Consider the following 15854-nt stretch of genomic DNA (forward strand, 5'->3'; position numbering starts at 1 on the left):
AGCTTTGACATATATCTAAACTGAAAAACCATGATGGTAAATTATTTTTGTTTGAAAAAAAGCATGACATATATCCCATATTTTTAATATTCAAAATGTATTGCTCTTATTCAAAGTCCCAGAGATTAATGTAAATAAAAATGCTGGAAAGAAAGTTCACTTATGAGCTGTTGGTAAATACCAGACCATCTTCCTGGTAAATGGGGAAGAAAAAACACCTGAAGGTGGCCTGCATAAGAGAAAAACCTGAGAAAAATAATGGTACTTACAGTTCAAACTGGAAACAAAAACAAGAGAGAAAGGTATGGAGAGAAGTTATTTATGCTAGCGCTGAAAGCTATGAAATTAAGTAGCATGTAAGAGCCAATGGGGAAAACATCTTATGAAGAACATTCAGAACTATCAAAAATTTCCATTTTCTGCTGCACAACGTAAGATCTGAGAGGTGTTGGGATTACTAGCCATCCATCTTATCAAGAACATTCAGAACATTTCCACTTCTGTACAACATAAGCCATTTGAGTTTATAAGCCGTCCATAGGCTTGTAAAACTAGCTGAGATGTATTTCAGATGGCAGCCCTTGTGGTATGAAATGGGAAGGGATGGCCAAAGGCAACAAGAAATGAGATGCAGCACGAGAACTCTACAAGGGACCACCCTTTTCCAAAAGCAACACACAGCTCTCCCTTGAAATTCACAAAAGGGGTATGAAAGCAACAGGTATCTTCTCAGAGGAATACATGCAAGATTCTGTTCAGCTGCCATAGGTATCGATAGCACAATCCTTCATGAATTTATCTCTTTAAAGCCTTCTGAGCTAGTAGCCATCCGCAGTGGCATAGTGTTCATGGCTCAGTGGTAGAAAAAGTATTTTGCATGCAAAAGCTTCAGGTTCCATCTCCAGGCTGTAGAATCTTGGGGAACAGACCTAGGAAAGACTTCTTCCAGGACCTTGGAAACTTGGTGACATACAGACTGAACTAGATTGTCCAATGGGCTCCCTAGCTTAAGGCAGCTTGACATGTTCATTTGTAATACACCTTCCGTTATCCAAGTCAGTAAGTTAAAGACATTTACATGTCTTGCTTTATTTCTTTTCCAGGGTTAGGATGGCTCTTTTGAGTGAGGTAGGAAAGCCAGAACTCCACAATATTCCAAATATCAGCATGTAATGGATGTATATAGTCGTACCTTGTACCCCAAACGCCTTGGTACTTGTCCATTTTGGCTGCCACAAACCCGGAAGTGAGTGTTCCAGTTTGTGAACTTTCTTTGGAACCCGAACATCCGACAGGGCTTCCGTGGCTTTTGATTGGCTGCAGGAGCTTCCTGCAGCCAATCGGAAGCCGTACCTTGGTTTCTGAACGTTTTGGAAGTTGAATGGACTTCTGGAACGGATTCCGTTCGACTTCCGAGGTACCACTGTAATAGCATTAAGATGATTATATACACCCTGAGGTCATTTCAGTGCTGAACAGTTATTTGCTGTTCAATCTCTTTCAAAAAGTTCTTAACGCTGAACTTACCCTTTTGCTACTGTATACTTAAGTGAGCTTAATTTTCCACCAAGACTCTAAGAACTAGTTTGTGCTAATTAATAACTTATCTACAAACTTTACAGAACAAGCTGTACCTGCAACAGAAGGTTGCTGGGTAGAGTGCTCCTGTTCAAGTTCTTGCCAATTAGCAATGTACTCTTCTTTCCATTCCTTCTCTCCTAGTTTTCCATTCTTCCCCTTGTTGGATATTCTGTGTGAGAGAATAATTTGTTCCAGAAACAGAGAAGATTCAAGAAACAGCAGAAGGCTGAGATTGTTTTGTCTATGCAAGGACATGTGGAGTGTAACAGGAAGAACTGATAACAATGGTTCTGTGGTGTAGTGGTTAAGAGCGATAAGACTCCTAATCTGGGGAATCGGGTTCGTGTCTCCACTCCTCCACATGCAGCTGCTGGGTGACCTTGGGCTAGTCACACTTCTCTGAAGCCTCTCAGCCCCACCCACCTCACAGGGTGTCTGTTGTGGGGGAGGAAGGGAAAGGAGATTGTTAGCCTATTTGAGACTCCTTCGGGTAGTGATAAAGCGGGATATCAAATCCAAACTCTTCTTCTTCTTGTAATTTGTTCAGTCTCTTGTTGGACTCTAAGCATGCCTTGACCACAGCAGTGGTAAACGTCTGTATATATTTGCTACCAGTATGCTTTTATGCCTGTCAAGTAAATCTCTGCACTTGACTGAATCTTTATGACACCCATGAGCGCTTATTGCCTACCGTGTGCACCTTCAAACCTGAAGACGCTTCCAAGGAAGGAGCTGCATTGAGATGTAACTGCAGAGTATGGATACACGCACAGCAAAAGTGATGCTGGACCCAATCCTTCTAAATCATCCATCAGAGGTTGATGGATTGATCCAACACCTCACACATTCTATGGTCACTAAACTGTGCTCAGTCCTCACTGTGTGGTTTTTTGAGGGGTCCTCCCTTTGTCTCCCACCCAAATTTTGTTTAATACATCCACAAATCTTAGCATTTCCCAGACTATGTTGCTATTTCCCTCTTGTTTCTCAGCGATGAGGTAGTAAAGACTACACTTTAAGAGTACAGTCCAGGAGTTGCAGATTCTTTTTTTTAATGCTCTGAACAATAAAAGATCTACATATGTAGTAAACTGAAAACAGAGAAAGCTACACTTTATCTTTCTTCTGTGTGTTCTGACCACTGTATGCAAGGATGAATGTGTGCTTTTTACAAAAAAATGGGGGAAAGCAAATAAATAAAACCACTCTACAGTCTGAACTGCAGCAGTAGCCCAGCATCTTAGTATCTTATTCCCTATGTGCAGATCTACAATAAAACTGGGTTCTCATGTCTTCTCAGGTGTGACAGTCCATGCTGCAACTCTTCCGCACAATAGCCTCAACCGTCAAACTTTGTGCTAATGTCGCAGGGGGCAGTATGGCCAGATGAGCCCTCCTGTATGGTTCTGAACTTCTCATCCAACCTGGCACTGTGAGGAGCAGCAGTGTGGAAGCAGGTTCCTGCAGTGTGGAACAAAACTAAGAACCCAATCCTAGATAAATTGTGTTGCTTTGGGCAAGTCACTCTTCCCCTATGCAAAACACTCTGCTATGCTAAGGTGCAGTTGTTATGAAGTGTTTGTTTGTTTGTTTTAAAAAGGGAATGACAAGGAACTTCATGTGTTTTATTGAAAATAATATCTTAAGTTATGAAATAACAATAATGCTATTTCCAACACAAAATTGTATAATTGCTCATGAAGTGAAACGTGGTTTTACTGCCACCACAGTTACTTAATACAATGCTTGTACCATGTAACAGACATCACAGCTAGTACTATACACTTAAACACAAATTATAGGTTCCCAAACATTACTACACAATGCAAATGTAACATATTATAAAATACAAAATATTTTCAGAATACCTTCTGTTACTTGGGTTAGACAAGCCATTAATTATTTTATACTCAATAGTTCGATAGTTTCAGGGGCTCAGAACTTTAAAATGTTTGAAGGTGTCTTCTACATTAATCTCATAATACAATGACAGTTTGAAAATATATAATGTAGCAAGATTCTTACACTACAAATATTACTGTTTTAAGGGTTTCACAAAAATGTTTTGACTACACATGAAAAGCATGTGCTTAACAACTTATATTACAGTATTACAAAATGACTTTATATAACCAATTATCACTTTTTAAATTTCCATTACGTATTATTAGACTGCTTTCTACTAAGCAGGTCACAATCCAGTGACTGACAATGTGATAATCATCCCCTTTGCAAATGCTAAGAGACCACTGTACAGGATCAAAGGCTGTATCTTACACATACAGCAGAATGTTTTCATAGAGTGAACTGTACCAATTCCGGTTTGTAAGTAAATCACATTTTGAATGTTCCCTTATGCTAAACACTCCCTACCAACAGAAGGTAAGTACAACAGGGAGTAGATTGTAGCCAAACTATTTGCCTGATATGACTTTCTATTTTCATTGCCTTTGGGAATAAAAAGAAACCAGGGAGAGCATTCAAAAGTGGTATTGCCCATATGAAGCAGTACAATCTAATCCAGCCCTTTACTTATACCTCATTCTGCTGCATATTCAGACCAGACTGAAATGCACCCCATCCCAACACATTGCCAAATCTGCATGAACAGCCTATATGTTAGTGAAGGAAAGGAAAGGATATCCGGGTACTCCTTTCCCCTCTCGCCTATCATCTATTTGACAAGAAAATTGAGTTCCAAAAGCTTTAATGTGCTTGCAGATCTATAGATTGGGATTTTGATAGACGTTAATTAAGATCAGTTAACACTTGATCCCCAAATGGAAACAAATTGTTGGGCTTTTAAATATAAATTATATTTTTAAAAAACATAAACTCGGGATTCCAACTACCCTATGTTATACAAAATTTCCCATACTAGCCTGCTAATGTACTTCTCTAATCTGAAACAATTAGACCACCTGAATTTGAAATGGCATTTCAAACTCAACACACAAATTATAATGCCTCCCTCAGCACCCCCACCCTCAACAAAAGACCCTAATTACCGAAAGAACATACAAGAACAGTACTCAGATTTGAATTGGTTATTCTTGGTATGACAGTAAAGCAGGCAGAAAACTAATGCCAAAGAAAACAGCAAAATGAAGCAAAACAATGTGTAGCTTCATCTAATTCATGTCACGTTAAAAAGAATAGCAAAAGGCTACTTGTTGAGCAGCTCTGCCCTTTTCCAGGTGTAGATATGCAGCACAAGCCTTGCTTGCACTACAATATCTACAAAAGCATTATGCGAGAGCTAAGGAGGGCATGGTTGAATGGCTCTGCCTCTATCCCCACATAAACAGGAGGAAACCTCTTATACAGCTTCTATCCAGCACAATGTTAACCTGACATTAGGTTCTGCCAACTGCAAGAACATGGAGCAAAGGGCAATTACAATTCTGATAAGGAAAGCTGATTGGTCTTTCAGCAGCTGAAGTTACATCACTGCCAGGACTAATGACAGCTTGTATGGATGCAGGGAGCTTAACTTGGACACAGGATCGCCTACTATTGGGTTCCAAGTACAGGGAAATAGAATCTAGATTAGGTAAATGTTTCTTTAAAAATAAAAAATCTTAAAAGGAGTTCTGCACACTGAAGCAGGGATTGAAAGGGCACATAGCAAGACCTCTCATTTATCAGTTACCTTACATATCAGATAAGCTTTGGACAATTTCTGTTCTCCTTATTTTGTGCTCATAAAAAAGGTGTTAAAGAAATAGAGGCATTAATCTTCTTCAGATACTGACTGGTTGCTGTTTCTCTGATAGAAGCTCCTAGAGTGTGAGCGAGAACTGGAATTAGTATGTTTCCGAGGGGATTTCGACAGGGATCTGGTAGCTGAGCCGGAACGTTTTGGATGTGATCGTGCCTTTGTTCTTGAACCGGAACGTCTTCGATGGGAACTGGATGGTGACTTTTCAACGTATTTGGAACTTCTGTGGGGTGACTTGGATCGCGACCTTCCCCTAGAACTAGAATTTCTCTGCGGGGTGATGGATCGTCTGGGCGAGCTGGAATGCCTTGGAAGAGATTTTGAGCGAGACTTAGATTGGCTGTAAGAATGTCGTCTACGCCTTGACCTGAAAATCATCCAAAGCTCCATTAGAAGCAATATTTGATCTTCCCCTGCTTTTTTAAGGAGCATTGTAACCCAAACAATTTGCTTAATTTGTTTGAGGTACTGTTTGTTTGTTTGTTTTTGTAACGGTATTGTATGCCAAAAGTACCCCAAAACTTTTAAAGGAAAATTTAAAGAGTAGTTTTGAAGATTTCCATGGTTTATGCTTCTATTCTATTCTTCTATTCTTGCAGACTGGAATAAGAAGCTATTAAAAATTATCCATGCATTGTTACTATCTCAGACAAAATCCACTTTGTCTCAAAACTTTATTTTTCAAACCTGGTGCAACAAGAAGGAGCTCTATAGAAGTCAGCCAGCAAGATGATTTTAATACTTACATTTTAATCCAACATTTCAAATGCAATGCCAGAATTCTGAAGCTATACCACCTCACTGCCTGCCTGCCTGTGGAAGAATAGCCAGCCACACAGCACAATCCTATGCCTTTCTACTAAGATGTAAGCCCCACTGCATTCAATGGGATTTATTACCAGATAAACAAATACAGTGTTACCTGTACAGTATTACTGTTCAAATTATTTACAAAGGAGCCAGGATGGTTGAACATTTGCAGGAACAGCTCAAATTTACCTTATCCTCACTGTTACCATCGTTGCTGTTCGCAAATATTCTCCTGGAACATAATATACACAATCATTAGTATGTAATTGAATTTTTGACTCATGATCCTCAGACTTACTCTTTAAAACTATCAGAATGTCTCCTGCTCCAGCCCCATGAAGAACTTCTGCTACGTGTCCTCCTTCGGCTACGGCTTCTTGACCTTCTGTAGTCCATTGGAGAACATTGGCGGCGCTCTTTCGATTTCATCTGACCTGGTGCTAGAATTTAAAGCAGAACTGGAAGATCGCAAGAAAACTGCAGCTTCTTACATACTGAGCATGCATGCAATTTTAAAAACTAGAGTTTATAAGCTTGTGCCTGTTTTATTTTTCAATCTTTAGATATATGAAAGGCACCTATCTTAAAGAAATGCTTTGCAGAATAAGTAAGTGACAAGATGGTGTTCACTTACTTTTGCGATCACCTTGTGCAAACTGTATTTCAATTTGCCGGCCACATACCCACTTTCTATTGAGGTTATAAAGAGCATCTTCTGCATCACGAACATCTTCAAACATGACTGTCTGTTAAGGACGCTTTAAACATGCACAAAGCAAAAAATTGTATCATGTAACATAGACCAAATTACTCCAGATACTTTAAAAAGCAAGAGTTATTTTGATATGCCACTTAAGCTGAGAGCTGCTTCATACTTTATATTGCCACTCAAATACAGCAGAATTCCAGCAGTGTGTTTGATGGTATATACATATATGTATGGAAGGAGGACACACAACCACAAGCATGCTGGGAAACTAGGATTGGCCACAACTCCCCGGAAAGGGTACAATGCATATTTCAAAACAGTGTTGACTCCAGAGAATGGCAAGCTCAGGCATCTGCCAGGGCCCACTGCCCTAGTCATGTCGTCATCCCCGCTTTAAAATATAGGTGCCCTTATTCAGAAACTCATGTGTGCACTGAAATGCACATGAAATTCCCACACACACAGTGGTTTACCCTCCATTTCAATGTCATGTCTGTGGGCACACAGAGTTGTTTCTCTACAGATCTGAATGGCAAAGGAATGATAGGAAGGGACTCGCTGTGTATTTTGGAGTCCCTACATCTGTAATGCATAACTGAACTAAAGCAAGAATATTTAAGGTGTGCACCTTATTTGAAGGCCCTTTAAACATGACACATTAATAGGAAATATTACCTAGATATGGAAAATAATATTATCTAGATGTGTACTCCTAACCATATCTACTAAGGAGGAAGTCCTACTGAAGTCAATGTGGCTTACTCTCAGGTAAGCAGCCTCAGTTCATTACTTCTGTTCTGATTTACTGCAGACATTGTTCATATCTATAAACAGCTGACTTGTTTCCCCCCTTCTTTATTCCCAATATTTAAAACAAATAGCTGTAAATGCCACAAAAAATGTCACCAGATCATCTAAATTACTGATATATTTCAGTATTCCAATGAAATCTATTCTGTTAGGGAAATGACTCATGTAAAAGCGAACAAATATTTGCATACAGTTCTCTTGTACCAATTTAAGGAAGCAATATTTTAAACTAAAACAGTTATAAACAAACAAATTCTTGACCGCAACGTAAGAGCTTGAGCGATAAGATACAAAAGGAAACTTTGGCAGTTACCTCCACGTCACTTGATCTTGACCTTTACTCTTTAGGGCTTGCTAGATGGACTTGACAAGGGCTGGAGAACCAACCAAATCAGACTTGGCTTTGACTTTGGAACTTGAGCAAATGTCGGAAAGCCGAAGCCTTAACTTGGTGTTGTGGCTTTGTCTTTTCCTTGAAAAAGGACTTCCCCTCTTCCAGTTTTCTTTTTATCTTTTTCCACCCTCCCTCTTTATTCCTTGAAGCTTGAACTTTAAGGTGTCTTTTGGCTTGCCTGCTTGGACTCTATCTAACCAGGTTCATTCAAACTTTGGGGTGCTTGCCAGCCACTGTGGACTGCTTTACATTTTCTGAGACAAAGAAATAAATACATTAAGTTAGGACGCAATAACAACAATGCACCTCAATAAAAAATACAGTGACATAAAGGATATTGTATATAAGCAAATCCTCTTGGGCGTCTTGTGTAGAAGTCAAGCGGAATGTATACGTCTACTACAGGGCCATACCGACCAAATTCACGACGCAAATCCTCAGGCCTGAAGTGTTTTAGAAATAAGGCAAAAAGAATGAGTGTTTCTCGATCATTGTACCTGCTATAGCAATATCTAGGTGCAGCAGACCCCTCTTGTGTATTAAGACTATTAAAGACACACTTTCAATAATTCTACCAGTATTGGGGAATCATAGCCATAAATTTTGAACATATATAATTATTGAAACTAAAATGAGCTATGAATTTATTAGTATGTTTACCGGTAGGGTTCACTTAAATTTATTTTTCCTGGTATTGGATCATTCTCATTGTGATTACTCTATTGGCGATTTGTGGAAATGGGGCAGACCCAAAAATGAATGCCAAAAATCCTGCAACTGAAAATTCTCCAAAGGCACAATTCTTTTTCTGGAACCCCTGCTTTTTTTGTCAGACTACAATATCACTCAGGAGATTAAACACCAGTTGAAGCACACTGTACTGAGCTAAACAGGGCCAACAACTTGATCGAATATAATGCCACTATTTTTTCAGCATGGGACTGGGGCACCAGAAAATGAGTTTTCAGTTTAAAACAAATATACTAAAGATTTGGACATGAAAAAAAAATCATGAATGAGCACACAGAATGGAGAAGATGAATTCAGATATATTTTCCCTCACATAATACAAACATCCTCACATAGGCAGAAGTATCAGGAGAAACAAAAGAAAGAACTTTACACAATGAATAATATTATGCTGAATTCATTGCCACTAGATGTGGTGAGGATTACACAAACCCACAGAGAAGAACATGCACAAATTTGATCCTTTCTGTGAAATGAATAACTGGGAAGTAGAGGTGTCACTCCATACATATCAAAAGATTCCACACAAGTCAGTAATTATTGGGCACTTGTTAGAATGGATAACATCAGGTTATACAATATAATATCTAGCTTTTTAATTATATGCCTCATTCATTGGCTGGTCTTTCACTCATAGGGGGAAAGGATAATTATTTGCAGTTCTTTGCATATTGGGTTCTCATGCGGGAAATAGTCTTCCACGCCCTACAAAGGAACAAAAGAAATCCTACTCTGCTTGGAGCACTAGGTAAGGATTTTTTCCTAGCAGACAGATATCAATTTTGCATATAAGGAAAACAATAGTATTGCTTTTTGGTTTTTAGATAATGCATTGTTGTGTGATGCTGGCCTGATATTAGAAGAGGCATTCCTAATGTGATAAAAAAGGAGGAATACCTTTTTAATATGCTGCTTGCCATTTCTATTTAGAAGTACATATATTAAAGATAATGTCATAGCGTATTTTAATAATGCTGCTCAGTTAATTGGGGCACCTTTTTATTCCATTAAAGAGTTATGAGCGTGATTCATCTAACTAATTAATGGTTTAAACGCTCCAGTCCTAGCTGTATTCTGCTGTCTGAATAAACTTTCCCTACAAAGTGCTCCCTCCCGAAGAGAGGAATCTCATGGCTGAATATGGGAAGTCATTTTAGCAACAACAAAAAATTAAAACCCACAAAACTACTGAAGCCTGTCAAAGACAAAACAAAAATGTATAAGCCAAGCAAATGCAATGGAGGAGAAGGCTCCATAACTTGAATAGCTAGCTGCAACTATCAAAATTCACTGCCCTGCTTCATTCACATCTTGTCACCTTTCATTACTGGGGTTGCAAAGTGGCAGGGAAGAATTGACTGAAAACATGCTTTAAGTACTCAGATAAAAATAGGTAGACAGGATACCTACGGTGCATACAGTCCAGTTGGTTAGAGCATGGTGCTGTTAATGCCAAGGTGCAGGTTTGATCCCTGTATGGCAGTGGTTCCCAATTAGAGGTCTGAAGAACGCACCCAGGCAGTCCGCGGCCCCATCCCTTGCCTCCCCCTCAACTATTTTTTTTTGTTTTGTTATTTTTGCATTGTAATAACACAAATTTTATGATCTGTTTTTTTTAGTATACCTAAAATCCTTTGCTTATTTGGGGCCACCAACTCAAAAAATTGCTTCGCAGGCATAGTTATCAAAATTTTCAAAAGTAGGGGGTCTGTGGCTTGGCTTTTGAAAAATAGGGTGTCCTGAGTAATTACAGATAATTGGGAACCACTGCTGTATGGGACAGTTGCATATTCCTACATTGCAGGGGGTTGTACTAGATCCTCAGGCTCCCTTACTACTATCTTTCTATGATCTATGATCATTTTATGTGTCTGCCACCTTTCCATAGTTAAAAAAACCATTCTTAAGGCGGCTTCCAACATGAATAAATTAACATAATTACAAATATAACAAAAGATGACAAAGACCTGGATAAATGGGTAACACTTATGATGCAAAAGGTCTGGGCAAAATGCCAAGGCAACAGCAGTAGCAAACGTCTCATACTACTGTGGTCCCTGACAGAAAGAATAGACAGTACTGGCCTAGATGGAACATATGTGGCAAACTTTCAAGCCACGTAACTATAACCCACAGGGTGCCTGTAGGACCACATCGCTTGTTGGCACCTGTCTGTCTAGAAAGACAATGGAGTGCCCTTCTGGGGGTGAAATCAAAGTGCTGCATTAGCAGCACCAAAGTGACCTCCTTGGGGCACAAGCCTGGCCAGTGTGTATGGAGGTCCATGTCACCCCATAGCAAATGCCTAGGAACCAATTCCTCCTCCTCCTCCATGCCCAGATTAGCCAGAAAGCGACACCCTGTACCCAAGCGGTGGGGGGCGGGGTGGAGGGGGAGGAAGAGATACTGCTATAAATATCATTGCACTGGTTTTCCCAGGACAGGTTGTCCTCTGGGAACGAGATCAATTTTCATTTTCTTCCATAACAAGGAGGGTGGCTAACGTTTCAAAAAAAAACAACCCGGGGCCTGCTTCCGTTTATACCCCGCCTTTCCGGCAAGTGGGACCGAAGGCGGCTAACAATGGAAACTATTATTATTTTTTAAGTCAATAGGAAAATGTAGCAGGTGGCGTTTTACTTGGCCCATAGAGCCACGCTGTGCACATCTTCGCCGCACACCTTTCTGGGGAGCAGCCCCCCGGAGAAGAAAGCGCCCCTTCTATCTTCCAGGGACCCCCACCCAGCCCCTTATCTGCCTGTTTCTCCGCTGGGACTCAGCCATTTTACACACAAAACACCGCGTTTCCCCCAAAAAGGGGAAGCGGAAAGGCCTTGCTCCCGCCACCCCCGAGAGGCCCAGCATCCTCGCAGGAGGCCTCCGCCCCGGCCAGGTCCCCGTCGCCTGCCCCTTGGTGCGCGCAGGCCGCCTCCCTCGTCGCCGCAGCTTACCTGGTGGCGTCGGCCACGTTCCTGACGAAGAGCGAGGTGTTGGGAGGCCGCGTGTACCGGGACATGGCGCCGGGGGGCCCGGGGACTCTCCTCCCCACAGAGACGGGGACGGGGGGTTGGGCAGGGCGAGGCGCTTTCCGCGCTCAGCCGCCGGAGAGCCTGAGATGGAGGCGGCGGAAGGGGAAGGGGCCGGAGGTAGAAGCTGCAACGGCGGCAGCCGGCGGAGACCAGAAGGGGCGGGAACAATGGAGGAGGGGAGGAAGAAGCAGCGATCGCTCTCCCCGCGGGCTGCTCGCCTCGCTTGACGAAGCACCACGGCAGACGCCGGGGGGGGGGCTGTTCGCGGCGGCGGCGGCGCCACCACGGCAAAGTTTGCCGCCTTCAACAGGCCCCAAGTTCAGTCCCTACTTTCAAACGTTGTCAGGTAGCGGGATCATGGACCGCTCCTCCTTTCTCGCTCCCCCCCCCTTTTGGAAAAAGGCGAGGGCTGCTGAGACGCTCCAGTTCCGCTGCCTGGAAATGTAGAAACTGCACACAATCGACGCGCTTACGCTTCCAGGGAAGGCAGCTGAGCTGAGAGAAGTGGCAGGTCTCGCATTTCAATAACCCACGGAAGGAGCTACTGTAATAATTCTAGAGTTTGGAGAAATGGGCTCAGGAGCTGAAGACTCTCTGCCTAAGCTTTATTTATGCCCTCACTCAAGCTAGGGCTTTGTAGGGGAATCGAGATGGGCTCAGCGCCATGCCAAGATGGTAGCATCTGGAGCATCAGTAATGCATGGGTGATAAGTTACAACTTCGCTTCTGGTTTTGAACCATGTATCAGAGCAGAGGCATGGGGAAATGTCAGTAACACAAGTGTTAAGAAAGACATATGCTTCTGAATTGCTGAGAACTGCAGGAGGGGAGGGTGCTGTGGCGCTTAGGTCCTGGTTGCAAGGCTTCCCACAGGCAGGACTATTCTTACGTTCTTAAATGCCACCGCATTGTAATATTAATGCTAAACCATCTTTAATACCTCTCCATCATTTGGGACTATCTGAGATATAGAACATTATATTTGCCATAATAGCTTCCATTAATTCATATCTCCTAAATAGGAGGGAGCGGGTTAGCCAATGATGAAGTGACTGCAGTAGAAGTTGTAGAAATAGCCTGCTTGCCCCTTTAATGACTCATAAACCCAAGGTGGCCACTTCACTCTGCTTCATAGTTTCATTTATTTATTGCCCATCCCTTCGCCCTAAGGTCCCAGGGCCAGGGAGAGATGGCCCTGATTGTGGAAGGACCTGATTTAAAGCACATAGAAACATCATGCCAACTGTACACTGTTGGTCTCAACTGCTTTAGCCTGTTTATTATTATCATTATTGCCAGCAGGAAAACCACGAGGCTTAATGGAAATTTATTTATCCATTGCATTTTTATACCACATTTCTGCCAAGGCACTCAATGTGATTTCCAACCTTAACCAACAAAAAAGGGTAGAAAATATAGAACAATACTTCAGGAGCTGATGGTATCAGCTGTCTGGTCTGGCCTTCCCTCAGGGCATACAAGTCTTTAGGTAGTTCTAGGAAAGGAGTGGTCTGGTCTGGCCTTCCCTCAGGGCATACAAGTCTTTAGGTAGTTCTAGGAAAGGAGTGGAAGACAGGAGTGCCTGGCGTGCTCTGCTCCATGGGGTCACGAAGAGTCAGACACAACTAAAGTACTAAAAAACAACAAAGGAAAGGAGGGCCTGCTCCAACAGTGCCCTCAGCATTTTGCTCACTGATGGTTCCTTCAGGAGCCAATTATTACGGGCTTCCTGGCCTAAGGTTCTCTTCTTCTGCCTTCCCTTAGGCACATAAGTCTTTAAGTAGCCCCAGAGAAGGGAAGAAAGGCTTAAATGCCAAATGTTTGCTATCTTAGAATACAAACAGGAAGGAGAAGCCCGATTTAAATATAATTTTCATCAAATTTGCCAAAGGGAGGGAGAAGCCAGAGAGAGTGTGAACGGCACATCAACATATTCTTCAGTGTTAACATCACTGAATAATGAAGGGGAAGCACATTTTCATGTCTATTCTACTTGTACATAATACTAAGTTTTGCTTGTTGAGACATGGGACAGGGACACCCAGCCCAATCCTACGTATGTTTATTCAGAAGTCAGTCCCACTGTGTTTAGTGGAACTTATTCTCAAGTAAATGTGGATATGATTGGAGCCTTAGTGAGTGAGGTTTTACTGCTTTAATTAATAATGATCATAAAGCTTATATTTATAACATAAATGTTGCATAGTGGTTAGAATGTTGGGTGTCACAGTGGCCTGAGTGGACTACTTCAGAGTAACGACGCTACGCAGCTCTGCATTTTATTCTTTTATTGGTGCTGCGTATTTACAGTGCTCAAGTCATTGCTATTTACACGGAGTGATGTGGTCAGTCGGTTTCAGAACCTCCTAATGGCTTTTGGCGCGTCTTTCTCCAACACAAAAGCTTTGGCAGACCCATCCTCTTTCCCCTCCTCTTTCTGCGTAATTCCGGAGTTGGGGGGATGGGTCTCCCGCCCTTATTCGCCCCTTCCTGTCCCACCTGGGACCCTGGCTCCTCTACCTTGCCTGAGCCTCGGACACGACTTCCTGCTTCCCCACTGGAATCGGAACTCTCTCTGCTTCCCCCTGTGCTCGGGGATTGGCTTGAACTTAGGAGGGGAGGGACTTCGCGATATCCCCTGTCCCTCACATCCACCCCCCTCCCAAGCTCTCCTTCACCCCTCCCCAGGTCCCCCCCAGGTGTCTGTGACGACTGGAAGCCTAAGAACTCAGTGCTTTCCGAGCCCGTTGGTGTGAACACCTCCCCCCAGTCCTGCAAGCCCCCCCCTTCCGCCTGGGAGGACGGGAATCCCAAAAAGTCTGTGGCGTCAGAGCTGGTGGGGGTAAAAATGTTCTGCCAATCTGCTCCTTCCTCTGACTGGGTGGATCTCGGTGACACCCATACCTCATCCTCTGGTTCCTCAAACTCCGCTTCCCAGCGCCATGGTGAACTGCTCTCCCGTGCTTCCTCCCCCTCCCCCTCCCTTTCCATGTGCCAGGGCTTGGGTCTATGGGGAAAAAGGGCGTGAAATTCTTCTACCAGGAATTCCTCCTGTATCTGAGTGGCTGGGACCCATTCATTCTGGGACGGTGGAGCATCCTCCCATGCCATGAGGTACTCCAGGCCCCCCACCCCCCACCTTGAATCCAGGATGGCTGTGGCCTCATTGAGTTGCTCCCTGCCTTCCCTCTCCCCCCCTCCCTCAGGGGTTTGTTCGCTGTCTCGGAGCCTGCTGCTTTCCCTGTACGGCGACAGCAGCGATCTATGAAACACTGGGTGCACCCTCATGTCCTCTGGCAGTGCCAGCCTGTATGCCACCGGGTTGACCTGTTGCGTGACCGTGAAGGGGCCCAACCTTCTGGGCGCCAGCTTTTTGCATCGCCCTCTGATGGGAAGGCCCTCCGAGGACAACCAAACTTTGTCCCCCACCCTAATGACCTCCCCCGGTCGCCTGTGGCGATCTGCCCCCCTCTTGTACGCTTCCTTGGCTCTCTCCAAGTGTTCTCTGAGCTGCTGGTGCACCGTCTCCAGTTCCTCTGCCCAATCCTCAGCCTGTGGGCCCTCCTCCTCCTCCTCCCCCTCCCTCTCAGGGAAAGATCTGAGGTCACGCCCGTAATTGGCCTTAAAGGGCGACACCCCTGTGGAGACGTGCACCGCATTGTTGTAGGCAAATTCTGCCAGTGGCAGGCGATCCACCCAGTCCGTTTGCCTCTGGCTGACGTAACATCTCAGGTACTGCTGCAGAATGGCGTTGACCCTCTCCGCCTGTCCATTGGTCTGCGGGTGTCTAGCCGTCGACAAGCTGACCTCCACCTGCAGGAGGTTCATGAGCCGCCGCCAGAACCTGGAAACAAATTGGCGGCCACGATCCGAAATAACCCTTAAAGGTAATCCATGCAGTCTGAATACGTGATCCACAAACAGTTTGGCTGTCTCTTCTGCAGAGACCGCCCTGGCACACGGTATAAAGTGGCACATTTTGGACATGAGGTCCACCACCACCAACACTGCGGTCTTGCCCCTGGAAGAAGGCAGATCTGTGATGAAGTC

The 15854-nt window shown here is 43.5% G+C and overlaps 1 protein-coding gene across 4 annotated transcripts; it reads right to left on the reverse strand.

The window, feature by feature from the left end:
• Positions 1-4235: 4235 nt before the first annotated feature.
• SRSF12 (serine and arginine rich splicing factor 12) lies at positions 4236-12185 on the reverse strand. 4 transcript variants are annotated; one of them, XM_035109408.2, is made up of 5 exons: positions 11727-12185; positions 8364-8468; positions 6747-6850; positions 6411-6552; positions 4236-5669 (listed from the first exon to the last, which is right to left on the reverse strand). In XM_035109408.2, the coding sequence occupies exons 1-5, from the start codon at positions 11789-11791 to the stop codon at positions 5315-5317; spliced, it is 771 nt and encodes a 256-aa protein (XP_034965299.1). In that variant the 5' UTR covers positions 11792-12185; the 3' UTR covers positions 4236-5314. The 4 variants fall into 4 exon arrangements, with proteins under 4 accessions (XP_034965299.1, XP_034965300.1, XP_034965301.1 ...); XM_035109409.2 differs by having other exon boundaries at positions 4236-5609; positions 11727-12040; XM_035109410.2 differs by lacking the exon at positions 8364-8468 and adding an exon at positions 7945-8279 and having other exon boundaries at positions 6747-6870; positions 11727-12035.
• Between the last annotated feature and the right edge of the window lie 3669 nt (positions 12186-15854).

This window comes from Zootoca vivipara, chromosome 3, assembly GCF_963506605.1.
Source record: "Zootoca vivipara chromosome 3, rZooViv1.1, whole genome shotgun sequence".
Classification (NCBI taxonomy): domain Eukaryota; kingdom Metazoa; phylum Chordata; class Lepidosauria; order Squamata; family Lacertidae; genus Zootoca; species Zootoca vivipara.